The sequence below is a fragment of the Thermobia domestica genome, chromosome 9 (genome assembly GCF_964235325.1).
Source record: "Thermobia domestica chromosome 9, izTheDome1.hap1.1, whole genome shotgun sequence".
Classification (NCBI taxonomy): Eukaryota; Metazoa; Arthropoda; class Insecta; order Zygentoma; family Lepismatidae; genus Thermobia; species Thermobia domestica.
This window is the reverse complement of record NC_137462.1, coordinates 283,413,686-283,431,358: the sequence shown is the minus strand read 5'-3', so window position 1 is coordinate 283,431,358 and position 17,673 is coordinate 283,413,686. Positions and strand designations below refer to the sequence as shown.

The 17,673-nt window shown below is 37.4% G+C and overlaps 3 protein-coding genes across 6 annotated transcripts in view; all 3 read right to left on the bottom strand.

The window, feature by feature from the left end:
- LOC145660733 (uncharacterized) overlaps nt 1–4,579 on the bottom strand; it is a 47,159-nt gene extending 42,580 nt beyond the window's left edge. Inside the window, exon 1 of one of the 4 annotated variants that reach the window (XR_014126869.1) lies at nt 3,954–4,563. Coding sequence is in view for 3 of the 4 variants with exons in the window: in XM_081726138.1 (XP_081582264.1) it covers nt 3,954–4,318 (365 nt within the window). In the remaining variant the exon portion in view is untranslated. Of the gene's footprint in view, nt 1–3,953 lie in introns of all 4 variants that reach the window. The other 3 variants (XM_081726138.1, XM_081726139.1, XM_081726137.1) reach the window with 3 other exon arrangements.
- Nucleotides 4,580–14,534: 9,955 nt separating this feature from the next.
- LOC145661227 (uncharacterized) lies at nt 14,535–15,623 on the bottom strand. The gene has a single exon (XM_081726685.1). It carries the CDS (start codon nt 15,621–15,623, stop codon nt 14,535–14,537), a length of 1,089 nt encoding a protein of 362 aa, XP_081582811.1.
- A 62-nt stretch (nt 15,624–15,685) lies between these two features.
- Nucleotides 15,686–17,068, bottom strand: LOC145661226 (uncharacterized). Its single transcript, XM_081726684.1, has one exon. The coding sequence runs from the start codon at nt 17,066–17,068 to the stop codon at nt 15,686–15,688; it is 1,383 nt and encodes a 460-aa protein (XP_081582810.1).
- Between the last annotated feature and the right edge of the window lie 605 nt (nt 17,069–17,673).

The window sequence follows — 17,673 nt, the reverse complement described above, 5'->3', positions numbered from 1 at the left end:
AGAGACTTCCAGTTTTCCCGCAGGTCATTCGGAGTCCGAAATAACAATAGACGTAGATGATCCTTTACCTCCAGTTTCAAGCCATTCCACTCCCAGTTCCAGCTCAGTCGCTTCCGAGACCGAGGAGTTATCGACGTCATCAATAGTCAATCAACCCTCCTCTTCTCATCAAGAATGTCCCATTACTATCAGGTGAAAATCTTCCACGAGTAAAGGACACATAACAGATTTTTGTGATCGAATGAATCCCACCATGAAGCACGATATTGATCTTGCGCTTGCCACTGCTTTTTATGGCTGCAACATCCCATTCAGTGTGGTAGAGTTAGTGCACTTCAAAAACTTTTGTAAAATAATTCAGCCTGCCTACAAACCACCAAACCAGAAAACACTTTCCGATAATTTACTAAGTGAAGAGTACATTGGAGTTACTAAAACAACTATCAAAGACACAGACTGTGTCTTGCTTACAGATGGTTGGAAAAACGAATCTACTAACACAGAAAATGCCGTAACACTTATTCACAATGCATGTGGAAGTAGTGGCAAAGTTGAAACCGTTTTCCTCGAAGCTTTCGATATGTTTGGTTCATCAGAAACAGGTGAGAATGTTTGTGACGTCAGTGAATCAAGAAAACAAGCAAAAAAAAAAAAAGATACAATGTGAATGTTTATTGCACTGTTTCAGACAATGCAAGTAACATGGTTAAACTTCATGGAATTTGGCATTCTCCCTGTAATGCACATACTGGAAACATTCTAGCCAAAGACCTGCTTTCGAGAAAAAGATTATATCGCGAGCTAACATGGTGTTGAAGACTTTCAAGCACCCTGACCGGAATTATAAACTTATAGAAAATAGTAGCTGTAAAGTATGCCTCGCTGTAGATACTCGCTGGTGCCCTCAGAGACATCCATGGCAGTCCCCTTCTAATAATTTAACTGCAACGAGGAAAGTTGCTGCCAATAATGAAACTGATAAAATACCTACTACAGGTAAATCCCTTCTCTATGGCAGTGCCTTTCTTCAAGAAGTTTCCGATACAATCGTAGTACTTAATCCAGTGATTGAACTAATAAATGCATTCCAAAAGCAAGAGGAAAGTGTTGCAAACGCTGTTGAATTGTGGATGAAGTTTCGTCACCCTGATGCCCATGTGAATCTCTTCACGCATGAAGAAAGAAGAAGAAGTCAATCCTTGGACATATACAGTCTAGCAGCTAATGTTCTCTATCCACTGTACCAAGATCTGAAATTGAACGGAAAGCATCACGAACAAGTAGAGGAGTTTCTGTTGGAAAACCTCGGCCCTTCAGGAATAACTGGCTACCAGCAATATCGGGGAAAATGTGGAAAATTTGAAGAACTTATGAAGAAGGGAATTACAACACCACGCACATTCTGGTATTTCGCTACTCGGCAACATATGGAGTTGTCAGGATTTGCTATTAAGTTACTGAACATCCCAGCATCTTCAGCGCAAATTGAAATACTTTTTCTCAAACTGGTCCTTTGTTTATAACGTCAGAAGGAATCGGCTTAACTTCGAACGTTCGAAGAAACTACTTTAAGTATACTACACCCTCAAATTAGAAGAGCAATCAAGTGATGAATATTAGTGTGATTAAGAGTATTGTGTTCGAATTGTACTAAACTATAAAGGAAAAGGCATGTAACATTTGTTTAGAATTAAAATAAAGGCTAAGTTTTAAATGAAATGATATCTCAGTGTTACTGGAACCAAGTGAAATAATATATTCAGTATTCGAACTAGGAAGAAAGACAAACTGTTTCTCTTTTTTTTTTTCGTTTTGTCTGTTTATGATGAGCATGTAAAGGGTCTATATTAAAAATTCAAATGATAGTCAAGTGTTAAGTGAAGTGATATATTTGGTGTTGCTATTCGACCTGGAAGAAAAGAACAAAATAAATGAATTAATTCCGAATAATGTAGTATAATGTTCTGTTGGGTGCTTTTCTATTTTTTCAGTTGTATGCGTTTAAAATGAGAATCTAATATTTTTTTCCATTGAAAATTCAATATGTCCAGTGCTAAGGGAAGTGGTATATATAGTATCTTTGAGACATGGAAGAAAAACAAATGAATTTATTCTAAAATTTCAGTATTTCAGTATTCTGTTCAGTATTTTTCGTATCAGACTTGTGTGTGTCTTAGTGTGTAATATAAAGGTGAAATGAGCATAACAGTCAATCAATCTCTTTTTCTTTTCTAATATGTTTCAAAATATACTGAAAGGATTTGAGTTTTATATTAAAAGCTGCAAAGATATAACAATAAATTGTTATAATCAAAATGTTGCTTGATATCTTCAAACATATCCGAACCAACACTAATATTTTTAATGTGTGTGCTTATATGTTGGGTGGTTGTGCTTTTGTGTGCGCTAATAGGCGAAAACTAGCGAGTCGGCGAGGGGCTATCCAAAATTATCTTTTATTACTATTATTTAGCATGAAACCATTACTTTTAAATATAATGTTTAGAAGATAATAATGCATTAATGCTTAAATAAGAAAACTAAGCTTACAATATAACCGACTATTCAAAATGATCTTATTTTTAACGAAATATAGTTTTCTACGTCTGCGTAAAAAACTGGTTTTCTACATGACGTAAATTACTAGTAAATTACTCAAGAAGAACAGTTTCTTATTGGCTCAACTTACGCAGAGATGTTTGTTTCGAGGCTGTAGTTCGGTATTGAAATATGAGGTATTTGGTTTAATTATTTTTTCCTTAGTTGTAAAATATCTATTTTGTTTTGTTTGCTGTTCTTTCATTTTAAGTGTATGGTTTTGTGGAATTTCTACTGGATGTTGTCTTTTTTTAAATGTAGAGGGGTCAGAAAAGAGTTAGGAGGGCATGTTCCCCTCATGTGTAGAGTTTTTTTTTCGTTTACAAGAAGGGGGGGGGGGCTTTTGTTACGAAAGTATGATGGTTCTTGCTGTAGTTTCATCTATTATTTAATATGTAATATATTTTAAGTTTTATTATATTTAGAACTGATACGGTACGAGGTTCTCTAAGTTATATATATATATCACTGTTTGAAATATGAAATATTGTAAATAATAGTAGAATCATTATAGTCGGAACCACCATAATTTCTAACAGATTAGATTCGTAAGGAACTGGTTCCTGAAGATATTTCAAGAACTGTTCCGAGGAACCGGTTCTTTATGAATCGGTTCATTGAACGGTTAAATTGAATGAAATGGTCTAAGTAGACTCTTGCCTAATTTTTCACGTAACATTGCCACACACGACGTTCCTTTCTAAATATTTCTCGAAATTTCATGCGTTAATTCACATGTAAGAGAAGTCCGAGTAGTTCTTCAAAAATTCTAGTGAGAGACGAGACAGATCGGCGTCTGTGGTTCGGGGTCTATTAATAGTACTTTTTCTCTGTTACTACATAATTTCTACATTACTTAGCACTAGTTCCTTTTCATCATTTGAAAGTTAGTGGTTTGCTACTATTTAGTGCAAATAGAAATGAAACTTAAAAAATTATATTGTTAGTCATATAAATTACAGTAAACCAATTTTAATTTTTTTCACCTCTAAACTATTTAAAACCTAGAAGAAAATCATATTAAATGAAAATAAAGTAATTAGTCATATGGTATTTATAATTCGGAAGGTAAAGTAAACAAATTCCTCCCCGGAAATTTATACCAGCAAGAAAAACCGGATATATTCCCATTTTTTATTTTCCTTCTCACTGGAAATATTCCCATTGCCCATCATTAGTACAGCTAGTCTATTGTACCGTGAAACTTCCAAACTGTAGATTATTATTTTATGTTCGACATTTCTTAGATTTAAGTATTTCTCGTGAAGTATTGCTTTCTACCTATAAAGTTTCGGAATCCATGTAACTGTATTATCAATCTGAACACAACTACTGTATAGAAAATTTAACATTACCTTTCTAGTCCAACTGAATTTAAATCTTTCGTTGTTAATTGCTTGTAGTCATTAGAGTAGGATGTGCGGGCCTCTTCAACCACTATTTTTCTTAGCGTTTCAAAATTACTTTTAACTGTAGGACCATCTTCTACTACAAATTCTGATTTCACCGTATCAATGTATAATTTCACATCCGAAGAATACATAAATACATCCTTCTCCTTTCTTTGCTCTCCTTTCGTTGTAGATAATATCAATTCTTCGTTATCAGTCATCGGTTCGGATATCCACTCTTTCTCATCGAGTGGATCTTCCTCGGGAAAGTCATTCTCGATTTCTTCTTTGCACATTAATTCCAACTTAACAGTCGCTTCATCAGCCATTATGTTGTATCATTTAGTAAAAATCTGAAATCTGTTTGATACTTCCACTTTATTTTATTTTCCCAGTATTAGTGAAATAACTTACAACCCACTTCATACTTGCAATCAAACATACGATCAGATTTTAATAAAATACAGAATAATTGCTCTTTGAAACAACAAATTTCAACGCCTTCATTATTTGCTTCTACGATCCTGAATCAGTGTTGCCAATTTTTAAAGCGTTTTCCTTTCACAAGTGTCAAAACTTCGCGTTTGAGGCAAAATGTTTCTTCACTCTCCATTTAACGTATTAGGGGCTTAGGGAGGCTATAGCCCGAGGCCTCCAGGTGAAGAGGCCTTCAGTTTGATCAAAATCTCAACTGGCTATCCAAAAAGTTTCATCGACATTGTCGGCGATTAGGGGGGCAAGAGGGGGCTGTTGCCTCCCCCAATTTTCGGAAGTGCACTAATTTATATGATTTCATTTGGAAATGTAAACAGGGTGTCCATACAATTTAGAGAAAAGATCTCTGACTTTTCCCTGATCCTTCATGATAAAAGTTGCAGATTTCCCTGACCCCTGAATAACCTTAAAATATAGAAAAGAAGAAAGAAACCCCAGCCTCCACATTCAACATAGTTGGCCTTATTCTATTCCACTTCTGTTTCTTTCTTTTTCAATTTTCTTTCCAAAGGAATGTAAATTTACAAATATGTGCATTAGGCCATTATTGATTAGGCCTACATATTACACAAAATGTAAAGTTACAAACGAATGTGTGCAGTATACAGAGTACTTAAAATATGAAAAAATTACACATTATGATACCAATTACACAGCATTATAATAGTACGTATAGCAATAAACAGTTCATACATGATTTTACTGATTATTAAAAAAAAAAGAACACACACACATTATGTAACACATAATTTTACTAGTGCAGTTGTTAAATGCAACAAATTTTGAAATTTGTTTTCATATTTTCTCGCATAGTTTTCTACTCATTGATCTGAATGTCCTTGTCTTCGCAGGTTAATTTTCTTTTCTTCCTCCAGTTCCTTTAGTTGTTGCTGAATCTTCCGTTTCTCTCTCCTCTTCTCGTCTCCAGCATTTATTTCTCTTTTCTTTTCCAAATACACCTGATATTGTCTCGTTGGACTTCTCACTGAATTTATCATGCCTCTTGTAATTATTAATCCTGATGATCCACCTATTCTCATCACAGAATCCTATATGATTTTCTTGAGCCACCAGATATTCTTCATGTAAGTTGTCAACAATGATAATTTTATTTATTGTGAAACCACTTTCAAAAAATGCTTTTCCGTGAAAGAAGGTAAAACACATTTCATAACTGACCATAAGTCAACAAAGTTCTTCCCACTTCCTAAGACTAAGTAAAAAACTCACCAAGTCCAGTACCATCTCTATCATTGGCTATGAATTCATTCGAGTGTTCTTTAAATTCTTCAGTCTGAGCTTTCACTGTGAGCTGGAGATACTATTTCTTTGCGTTCTCAGCTACTTGTCCAGATATCCTCTTGGGCCCATGCAATTCTTCTAGAACAGCGTCTACCGTTTTGAGCAAATATGCCAGGATGTAGTTAGAAGTGTTTTACGCAAAAAAATTAGTTTCAACGACTATATCAGAAAACACTGACTCCCTCAATATCATCATTGAGAACACCACATTTTGCATCCAGTAACAGTAAAGAAATCGACCCTATTTCATAAATTCAAAATTGAACAATGGACCTAAATCAATTTTCTCCTTACTTTCCCTGAGCAATCTGCCATTTCCCTGACCACATGATACATTTTTCCTTCCCTGACCTTTCCCTGCTTTCCACTTATTTTCCAGAATGTGGACATTCTGGTAAAGGTTTTGTATTTATTACTGTTTCACAGAAAAAAAATGGAGTCATATGATATTTGCTGTTGCGTGAGTACATATTGGTTATTTGTCTTCCCATGGAGTTAAGAAAGCTACAGGAATTGCGTTTTAATTCCAATTCAAAGCAATTAATATTGCAATTCCATATTTTTTTTTAAATAACCTAGCATATGGTTGCAGTATTTACTGTATTTCCTTTTCTAAGACTAAAAACATTCATTTAATGGCATGTGTGGAATTAAAAGTATAAATTGTTCATTAATTCCCAGTCTCAATATAACTTGTGAAAACAGGCGTCATTATTCATTACTATTATGATTAATATTATCCCTTCTATTTATTTATTTTGCAAATATTAAATAATCTGATCACGCAATTTTCCAGACAGAATTTTAAGATGTTCATGAGCAAGAACTCAAACTTCTTACACTTTCGTTGTTTAAGAGTATAAAGGGGTAGTAAATACCTGTATTGCTCTTATGAATTTACTTAATAAAATAGAAATACGATATACGACATTTTAAGTGAAAAGGGTTGTATCCTATTAGTTATACAACCTTTTCTGAGATAGTGTTAGAAACAATCAGGAAATCTAACATTGGTATACAATTGCTCAGAGCATGTTGTCTTCCCACTTCTAACGTCCAACCGCCGCCACTGGTCATGGAATACGATCAATCACAAAATATTACCAAAAAAATGAAACACATTCCCTTAACTTTCCTATTGTACTTTCAGAGAAATATGTTAGGCGAAACCAGCTGGCTAACACGTATTCTTTCTAGTCCCAGACCTCTAGATTTGTTATATATATATACATGAAAACTAGTACTATGTAATTGTAGTATGTAAACACTTGGAAAAGGTAAGTTATATTGTACCATTAACCCTTGTGACATCGACTGTTCATGGGTTACATGGTGCCTCAGCGGTAGAGCGCTTGCCTCTGCTGCATATGGTCCCTGGTTTGATCCAGCTCTAAGTAAGTTTGTGGCGCATGGATTGGGCGATATGGTCGGCAATGTAGAAAATAGTTAGAGAAAAGTTAAAAGATTCTAATTAGTACAGTACACAATAACATTGGCGGCATGAAAAGAGTATCGAAGAAACCGAGGATAACTGAAGCGATGCTTAAGAAGATGAAGGAACACAGAAGACCGAAAAAAAACTTCAAAATCAAAGAATATAGAAGGCTGAATAATCAATTAAGAAGAGAGACGAACAAAGTCAAAGAAAACTGCGTAGAACAGGTGTGTGAAGAAATAATGGAACTTCAATGATTTGATGCAGTCTTGAGTGTGATACTTGTAAAAGTGTAACGGGTTACAAGTTACTTTATTTTCCCTTAAAATGTAACGCCTTACTTGTCCTCAAAAAGTAATTGTTACCCTACATCGAAAGCGACGTGTTAATAATGCGTTACCTTCAGGTCCAAAACTTTGAATATGTGAAAAAATGTTTATTACTTCAATTTCCCATACTACTATTACTACCACTATTATTATTATTATTATTATTATTATTATTATTATTATTATTATTATTATTATTATTATTATTACACATTTTCAATCGCTTATGTAGATGCAAGAAAAGCTTCTTATTTGAATGCTATATGAACATTTTCATATAATGTAATACTGACTAAAATGCCACACCGTGTTACTCGTAGGAATGGACACGAACGAGTTTTCTTTCAAACTCTATTCGATTCGAAACAGTTTTGAGCTCGACTGGGAAAAATTTTCCCCAACTCGACTCGAATTCGAGTGGAGCCGAGCTAAATCGAGCCAAACCCTGCGTATAGTTTTAAGTAATCTCCTCTAGTGTCATACTACTAATAATACACTAAATAATAATAATAATAATAATAATAATAATAATAATAATAATAAATACAGTACACGTTTCTATCTGAATACCAAATAACTAGTTGATTATCAAGCTCGGTAGTCGTGAAGTCTAGTAGTCAAGGGCATTGTTCACGAGCTTCTGAATTTGGGTTGAGAGGCTAGGTTGTTGAGTATTCGGGCTCTAGCTAAACATTGTTAAAACTTATTGGGCGTTGGCCAAATATGTTCAAAACGGTTCGGTCCGGGTTTGGAATAGTCAACGACTCGATAGCATCTCGGGTCGCAGCTCATTCACTATCGAGCAGCACCGAGAAGTGAGTCGAGCCAAGAGCTCACCCAACCGAGCTGGTTAGAGCCCTTGGCTCAGTTGAGCCGAACCGAGCAGATAGCTCATCCCTACCAAGCCGGCTGGAGCCGACGGTTCACCCCAAGCAAGCCGGTTCGAGCCATCGCTTCAATTGAGCCAAACCACACTGAGCTCGTTATAAAAATATCTTGTGATCTCGTTATCGAGAACAAACGAGATGCAAGCAGTATCCTTTCTTATGAGCAACATTAAAAGTATTCCATATTTCTGCTTACATTTCCCATGGCTTTCGCTTTTCAGTGTAATCAGGCTATCATTTCAAAACGAGCGAGCCATTGATAAAACTCGACGTCAAAAACAGTTAATCGGCTCGGAACTCGACTCGAGAAAATTACCTTTGACTCGAGTCGAATTTTAACTTGACTCGTTCGCATCTCTATATGTTAGAAAAAGTGATTGCTTATTATTCTTCTGTTCAACTAATTATATAATAATATCAATATTATTATATACAATTAAAAATAAAGAATATAGAAACATTAAACTACATCTAATAAAATCAGAATCTATGAATTCGTAGTGAATCAAAACTTGCCAGTATCTCTAAAATCGATGCTTGCTTTTTGAAGCTAGTTATTCCAAACACTATAATCAACGGGACTCTAGGATACGGAAACTGATCTGAAAGAACTCCAATAATAGAGTGGGGGCACCTGACCCCCGGTAGCTGAAAAATCGCCTTTTTTTCCAGGGTCTCCTGAGAGGAAGGACTCAATTTTCCAGTGTCTCACCATACACTATGACCCACGCACCGTCCACCCACGATCTTTTACGACCTCCATTTTAGGGGTGTATTTGTTCCCTTCTATGAGCACTTTTTAAGGGGGTGTACTCGTTCCCTTTCATGAGCACTTTTTAGGGGTGTACTCATTCCCTTTTATGATCACTTGTTTCAACCCCTATTTTAACATAGCAGATAATACAAAAGATTACGAAACATATAGCATAGCAGATAATACATAAGACTCATTCCCTTTTATGATCACTTTTTCCAACCCCTACTTTAACATAGCAGAGACTACGAACACATTCTCCAACCCTTATTTAAACATAGCAGAGAATACATGAAGATTACAATCATAGCACAGATTACATAGCAGAGCTAATAAAACCCCTAGCAGACAAACACCTATGTAACATAGCAAAGAGGGTGTACTCGTTCAACCCCTATTTATACATAGCAGAGGTAATAAAAGAGTATGGCATATTTTCCAACCCCTATTTTAACATAGCAGAAATTACACTGAGACTACGATACATAGCAGGGGTGTACTCGTTTCAACCAATATTTGAACATAGCAGATAATACATAAGATTCATTCCCTTTTATCAGCATTTTTAAGGGTGGACTCGTTCCCTTTTATGATCACATTTTCAACCCCATACCAGAGACTATGAACACATAGCAGGGATGTATTCATTTCCTTTTATGAGCACTTTTCCAACCCCTATATAATTTAGCAGAACATTCCCTCTATTTACGGGGGTAGCTACCCCCAACCCTCCTCCTTTCCCATCCTGGGCTTGGGAACGGCAATGGCGGAGTTAAAAGGTTAGGTTATTCATTTTGTAGACATTTTAGCAGAGTTTAAAAAATAACGACGTTTGGTTATTCACACACACACATATATATATAATCTCATGTCAACCACCATCACACATACATGGTTTACAGAGAACTTAATCTCGCGCCAGTGACCATGGTTTACGGAGAACTTAATCTTGCGCCAGTGACCATCACACACACATGGTTTACGGAGAACTTAATCTCGCGCCAGTGACCATCTCATAAATGAATAAAGCATAATATCATTAGCATCAATAGTGGTTAATGAGAATTTGTTTAAGAAATTGCATAGTGAATAACCAGACGCACGGCATGCTAGATATAAAAAAATAATGTCCACAAAATTGAGATAAATCACTCTGAATTCGTCTATTATTCCATGTATCAACAGACAGTTTCGTTTTAAAAACCTTATATGATGATGTATATATAGTGGTATACCATAGCTGTCGAAATACTCCCCCACACGCATATTAGTTATATAAACAGCAACCCAATGTTCACCAGACTTATCACTAGAATGTGTACTTATAATTATGGCTGCTGGAAATGTATGAATAAAAAGCGGCAGCTCATCTGCAGCATATACTCTAATAAAATGATTTTTAGGCAGATTTTGCTGTAGCGCCTCATAAAGTTCAAGTGTATTTAACATTTTTTAAAATTAATTAATATATATCTTTCTCTGGAAATCAATTTCTAATTCTGAAGAGAATTCACCGTAAATAATCGCTGTTACAAGATATGGCAGTGCTTCTTTAAAATGAACCTCTAAACGTACACTTCCTTGCCGTTGTGGACTAGTATGAAATGCAGCACTAGCACTAGAATCGGGGGTTAAATCAAACATCAGTAGAGTATAACCATTAGGATATTCGGCGAGTGAAATATTATTACCTTGATTAGAATAATAAATACCTGAACCTGTAAATAACGTGGAATATGCTTGTATATATAGATTATTATCAAAATCAGGTTGTAGTGGTTTGGATGGCACAGACGTTCCATCAACATACAATGTAAAAAATGACATATTAAAATGCTGAAAATTGAACGGATTTGTCTCATAAGTACAATTAAAAGCAGTATTACTAACAAATCCGATAATAATACGTTTAGGCACTATGTCTGAAAACAGATTTGGAAGTGTACTATCCATAATTCCTTGTGGCAGAGTTTCTGTCTTCACCTGCATTTTTGTTATAGGATATTGTGTTCTAAATTTAGGATTTTGTAATACTTTATTTTGTGCTATTTTAACTGCTGGTGACACATCAACCTTTTTCACAAGCAATGTTGCATCTGTAATTACAAGTTTTCCATCAGCATCTGCGTCACCCATTAGAAAAAATGTAGGTTTAGCTGAAATTAGTTTAATGCGCAGTTGTACACCATTCAGTAAAAATTTCCCCTGATTAAATATATCAGCATGAATATAACCCAATAATTCAAATGACTGACTTAAAGTAGTGAGAAGAAAACGTTGTTTAAATCCTACATTAGTATCGGCCACACTGTCCATATGCCCTGCAGTATCTTTAAACCACATTGATGTTTGAAGATGCGTTGATTTAGCTTCAGCATTATAATTTAGTAGTTTTTCAATATACGATCGATATGGATATGTATGTGAAGAGTAGGAAATAAGTTGATTATTTAAATATAATTGCACTTCACTGAACATTGCATTGAGAAAATCAATTACAGGCCCGATTTTCTTATCGGCAGAAGTTAAATTATAACCACCTGATTTAGTAATTTTACATTTAATATAAAACATTGTGTGCTGTATGTCTATATAGTCATCCCCATGGCCGGGGACAACAAATTCTATTGATGCATTATCAGCTATCGAAGCCACAGGCTTATATCGAACTATTTAATACCTATAATACTGGTTTGAGTGGGTAAACCAGCAAATAAATCTAATTCTGATTTCATACACTCACACTGCATTTTTCTTACTATTAATATTCACACATGGTAAAATTTATAATACCGTATTACGTTTGCGAAAATGTAATTTTACACATACAATCCCATGTTGGAAAGGAAGTGTATTACCTGTACTATCTCTTAAGTCAATAATAATTTGATCAAATTGTTTACGTTGCATGGGGACATAGTGAGGATTGTCAAAAATATGTACATTATTAATACCATACTCTGTAATATTTGTATTTATAATACGTAACAATGGAGCTATGGTGTCACCCACCATTTGTGGTTCTACAATATCACTGTAAATATACGTAAGTGTAGGTAGCAATTTTTGTAAATCAGGTGGATAACGAGCATGATGAACAACTGCAATATCTCCTTGTTGTATGTGATCAAAGCCTAGTATTCTGGCTAGTTCAGGAGATAGACGTACTTCTATATGCTTCTCTTGATCTTTTATTACTCTACTGACTTCGATTCGTTTTACTGATGCTTTAAATTTTAATTGTAAATTTAATATATCAATTTTATGATTAATTTGAGATAGAATATCATCAACATTATAATAGTGTCCTGGTAGTATTTTAGTTATGTTCCAGCTTTTTGTATTCATGAGACGGTAATAAATATTATTAGTATATTTGGAAACATTCTGAAATGAATTTGTATAATGTACTTCTACAACTGCCGTCTCCCACTCACCTTCCTCTAACACCAATGGATGATATAATTTGGTAGTATAACATGACAAAGTATTTTGTGGAAAATACTTCATAGAACTGTTACTCGGTAATGTAAGATAAAAGCTAGTAGTACTCTGTTCCATATTAATCAAAAATATCACTCTCCCTCTTCCTTTTCTTTTTACCACCAATCTTTGGAAAATGAACTTTTCTTCGTTTTCTTCCAGATACTTCCAATACATGATTTATTTTATTTTGAGCTTTAGTTGTTAAATTATTTTTAGCTTCTTGCCAACGAGATGTTAAAGCTTCGTCAATAGGTCTATTATCACCTAATACATCTCCAGCTACATTAATTTCTGTACGTAACAATTCTTTACCAACAGTTTTTACTCCTTGTTTAATTAACGGAAATACACTTCGAAATAAACCACCTAAAAACTTCCAATACCATAACCTTCTTGATATGGTGCACCACTATACACGTTATAACCACTTCCTGCTTGATGCGTATAGTATTTAAAGTATGGATCATTCATTATTATTTTTCCTATATTCACAAATATAACAGTCGTTTATAATATTGTATTGCGGCTAAATGTTTTTTAAATGCGACACAGGAATCCATGAATTAAAGGAAGGGGGTATCCCCGCCAACGAACAAGTACACGTTTACCTTTAACTTGTAAAATTTCGTCTATTTCATAAAGTTTCGCCAGAGGCACTCCTTGTAATTCCTCTTCGTAAAATGTGCCATCTGTATACGACGACCAAACAATAATTTATTGTTTTGCGCATTTAATTAAACAGATAATGAGTTACTGAAAACAATAACAATTTATTTTGCTTCTGAAGTTGTGGACTGTATAAATTTGTATAGTTGCTGGAATTAATAATTGTTCGAATAAAAAATCCAATACACAAACACTGAAGATCCCGCACACGAGGCTTTTGCAGGAAAGCACAACACAACACTGACAAAAACATGCGGGAGACGGCCTAACGGTATTTTTGAAAAGAAAGACAAGAGACCGCCAGAGTAAGATACTACAAATAGAAACCATATTGACCTGCAGAGACGTCTCTACAGCCAAACTGACACTACATAAAACATATATTTTGTTCCAAGTTTTGGAAATGTTGACAATAGGCTCAAACACTGAAAAAACATAAGTCTCCCTTTTCTTCTTAATTTTATGAAACAAACAGAGGGCAGAATGGCCCGAACATAGCCCCCACCTTGAAACGCTCTAGTTTCAAATAACACACGCACACAATGAATGATGGAGATTCACACAAGAAATACACTAAAAGCGAGAAAAATAATAATAATGCATAATAATTAAAAAGGAAAACACAAGACAAATATTCATATGCAATGATAAGACCTGCTTGATGAGCGAGGTTGTAGCGTTTCGCATGACTTCACTTTACTTTGAAGGGTTGAAAGGCAATACAACCAGCTTCGCGATGGGGCGCTTCAACTCCCCGAAGCTAGTCTTTACAGTAACTGCTCGCACTAAGCCATCATTTCCAGAAAATATGCACTGAACACGCCCTAATCTCCATTGCTGGGGAGGCAGATGGGATTCCCTCAAAATAACCATGTCACCAATCTTGATATTGTCTCGGTTTTTCCGCCACTTCGTTCTTGACTGGAGACTGCACAAATATTCTTGGGACCAACGGCGCCAAAAATGCTGCGACAACTGCTGCACCAATTGCCACCTTTTCAGATGAGAGAGCTGGGATGAAGTGAAATCCTTATCCAGGATAGAAAGTAATGATTCTCCCACAAGGAAATGAGCTGGTGTAAGAGCGGCCAGATCGTTGGGGTCATCCGAGAGAGGAGTGAGGGGGCGGGAGTTCAGAATTGCTTCAATTTGAACTAGCGTGGTATACATTTCCTCAAAGCTCAACGCCACCTATCCCACGATGCGCTTGTAATGATGCTTTACTCTACGCATATTTGCTTCCCAAATCCCACCAAAATGAGGTGCGGACGGGGGGTTAAAATGCCAAGATATTCCTTGTTTGCTGAGGTAGGCAGCAGTTTCTTCATTTTTGGCCGTGTGAACACTCACTCTTAACAATTCCTTTAGCTCTTTGCTAGCTCCTACAAAGTTACGCCCACAATCGCTGTAGATGTCACTAGGTACGCCCCGACGAGCCACAAAACGCCTTAGGGCAGCGAGAAAGGAAGTAGTGCTTGCATCCGCTACTAATTCTAGGTGTATAGCCTTAGTGGAAAAACACACAAAAAGACAGATGTATGCCTTAAACCTCAAACGGCTGCGCCCTCGGCTGGCTTTGAGTAGCACCGGCCCTGCATAATCCACACCTGTGTGGGAAAAGCATCGGCTTGGGTTTACGCGAGAGGGGGGCAGGGAACCCATTAGTTGCGTCTCTGTTCTTCCCTCAAACCGACAACATTTTTCACACTTCCGGATTATCTTCCTCACTAGATTTCTCGCACCCACAATCCAGAAATGTTGCCGTAGCGTAGATAACACTAATTGAAGGCCACCGTGGAAAGTGTTTAAATGCTCGTGATTGATCAGAAGTTCCGTTAATCTATGCTTATTGGGCAACAGCACGCTTTCTATCCACAGAAATGTCGGCGTTTTGTAATCTCCCCCCCCCACACGCAAGATGCCATTTTCGTCAATGAAGGGAGACAAGCATAAAATATTATTCTTATTGGGAATGGGCTCTTCATCCACTAAGCACTGGATTTCGGTGTGAAATTCTCTTTTCTGCACCTCCTTTACCAAACACAAAAGGCTCTCTTCCATTTCTTTCGATGTAAGTGCCCCCTGGCGTTTCTGCACCGGATTCCTGCAGTTGTAAACAAACCTGCGACACCAACCCACTACACGCTTCAATCTCACTAGGGAGGAGAAACGGTTCACAATGTCATTTTCAGACTGCACACACATAACGGTGATACATATTTTCTTTTCTTCCACTTCTGTAGTAAAGTCAGCGAGAGGATATGGAGGCTCTGGCAACATTGCTTCGCGCAACCACTCTGGACCGCTCCACCACAGGGGATGTTCTAAGAGCTCGCTGGGCCTTAACTCCCTTGACGCACAATCAGCTGCATTATCTTCACTTTGGTATGTGACCATTGTGACGAAGGCAAAATTCCTTGTATTTTCGCTACCCGATTTGAAACGAAAGTTTTCCACTTGTCAGGTGACTGGGCTAACCAGGCCAACACAACAGTGGAGTCAGTGAAAGCCCTTGTATCCTGGACGTTTACACTGATGGCACTTGCAACTGTTTTTAACAATTTGGCCAGCAACAATGCGGCGCACAGTTCCAATCGGGGTAGGGAAACTGTTTTGATGGGAGCAACTTTGGTTTTTGCAGCGATGAGTCTCACGTCGACATGACCGTTAAGACGTTCTGCTCGTAAATAGGCGACTGCAGAATAGGCCCGCTCACTAGCATCAGAGAAGCCTATTAATTGACAGCTGACGGCGTCAAATGGCACAATGCATCGTTCGACTTTCACTTCACGGAGCACAAACAACTCATCGCAGTACTCTTGCCAGGCTGCACTTGTTTCAAAGGGGAGGGGATCGTCCCAACCGAGGGTTTCCTTCCACAATGATTGTAACATCATCTTGGCCCTGACGGTTACTGGGGAGAGAAGGCCAAGGGGATCGAAAATCTTGGCAATCTCTGACAACACTTTTCGTTTTGTCCACACTGCTGGGGGAGAGGGAGGCACTACGTTGAACCCAAACTCGTCGCTAACAGGTGACCACTGTACTCCGAGGGTCTTGATGTTGCTATCGGTGTCAAAGTTGAATTGTAGGTCAATTTCACGCATATGGGGAGGAACAGCCTGGAGCACTTCCGGTTCGCTAGATAGCCACTTTCGAAGTTCGAAGCCTCCTTCTCGCAAAAGTTGAATCAGCTGTTGTTGTAGCTCAATTGCTTCGCTCACACTAGCTGCACCTCCGAGGAAGTCATCCATGAAAAAATCTCTTCTCACCGCCTTCGCTGCTAAAGGATACTTCTCCCCTTCTTCTTCAACTACCTGGAGCAAGCATCTGGTTGCCAAGAAGCTAGCAGATGCAGTACCGTACGTCACTGTTAACAAACGGTAGTCTTCGATTGGTGCACTTGGAGAATCTCTGCACACAATTCTTTGGAAGTCGACGTCGTCCTTGTGCACTAACACTGCCCAGTACATTTTTGCAATATCCGCACATAAGGGAACACGATGCTCACGAAAACGAACAAGAATCGGGAAAATATCGTCCTGCAATTTTGGCCCCACCATGAGCTTCTGATTCAGAGATACACCCGAAGTTGTTCTTGCACTCCCATCGAAGACCACTCGCACCTTCGTAGTGGAGCTGGTGGGCTTCAAAACAGCATGATGTGGTAGGTAACAACTAGCTTCAGCTGGAACGTTTCTCTGGCTTGGGGGAATGAGTTCCATATGCCCTAACTGAATATATTCCCTCATGAAATCACGATATTGTTGTTGCAGGGAGGGTTGTCTAGCTAACTTCCGTTCGATATTTAATAGTCTCATCAATGCGATTTCACGTGATCTGCCTAATGGGGCTGTGTTACCCCTGAAAGGTAGTCTCACCACATAACTTCCGTGCTCGTCACGGTGGTGTGTAGCCACGAAGTGTTCTTCACAGCTCCTTTCTTCTTTTGACATGTGTTTTGTAAGTGGGAGCTCTTCTAACTCCCAAAACTGGCGAAGAGCTTCATCGATCTCGCAGGAAACTCGATGTGACGTCACCGTTAGCTTCCCACTTGTCGGACCTATATTGCCAGATAGCACCCAGCCGAGACTAGTTTCTAATGCGACAGGCGTCCCGGGTGGCCCCATACACTTCCCGATCAACATAAGTGATGGAAACACGTCCGCTCCCAACAGAATGTCAATGGGGCCCACTACGTTGAAAGTGGGATCTGCTAATCTTAGGCCCTCTAAATGAGACCAGATTGTAGCACTAGGACACTTTTGTTTGGGTAGATCAGATGTAACTTTCTGAACTACCACAGCACGAGTTTCAAAAGTTTCACTTG

What these genes read in the sequence shown, in the direction of transcription:
- LOC145661227 (XM_081726685.1), bottom strand. Translation starts at nt 15,623, where the DNA reads ATGTTGCCAGAGCCTCCATATCCTCTCGCTGACTTTACTACAGAAGTG.
- LOC145661226 (XM_081726684.1), bottom strand. Translation starts at nt 17,068, where the DNA reads ATGGAACTCATTCCCCCAAGCCAGAGAAACGTTCCAGCTGAAGCTAGT.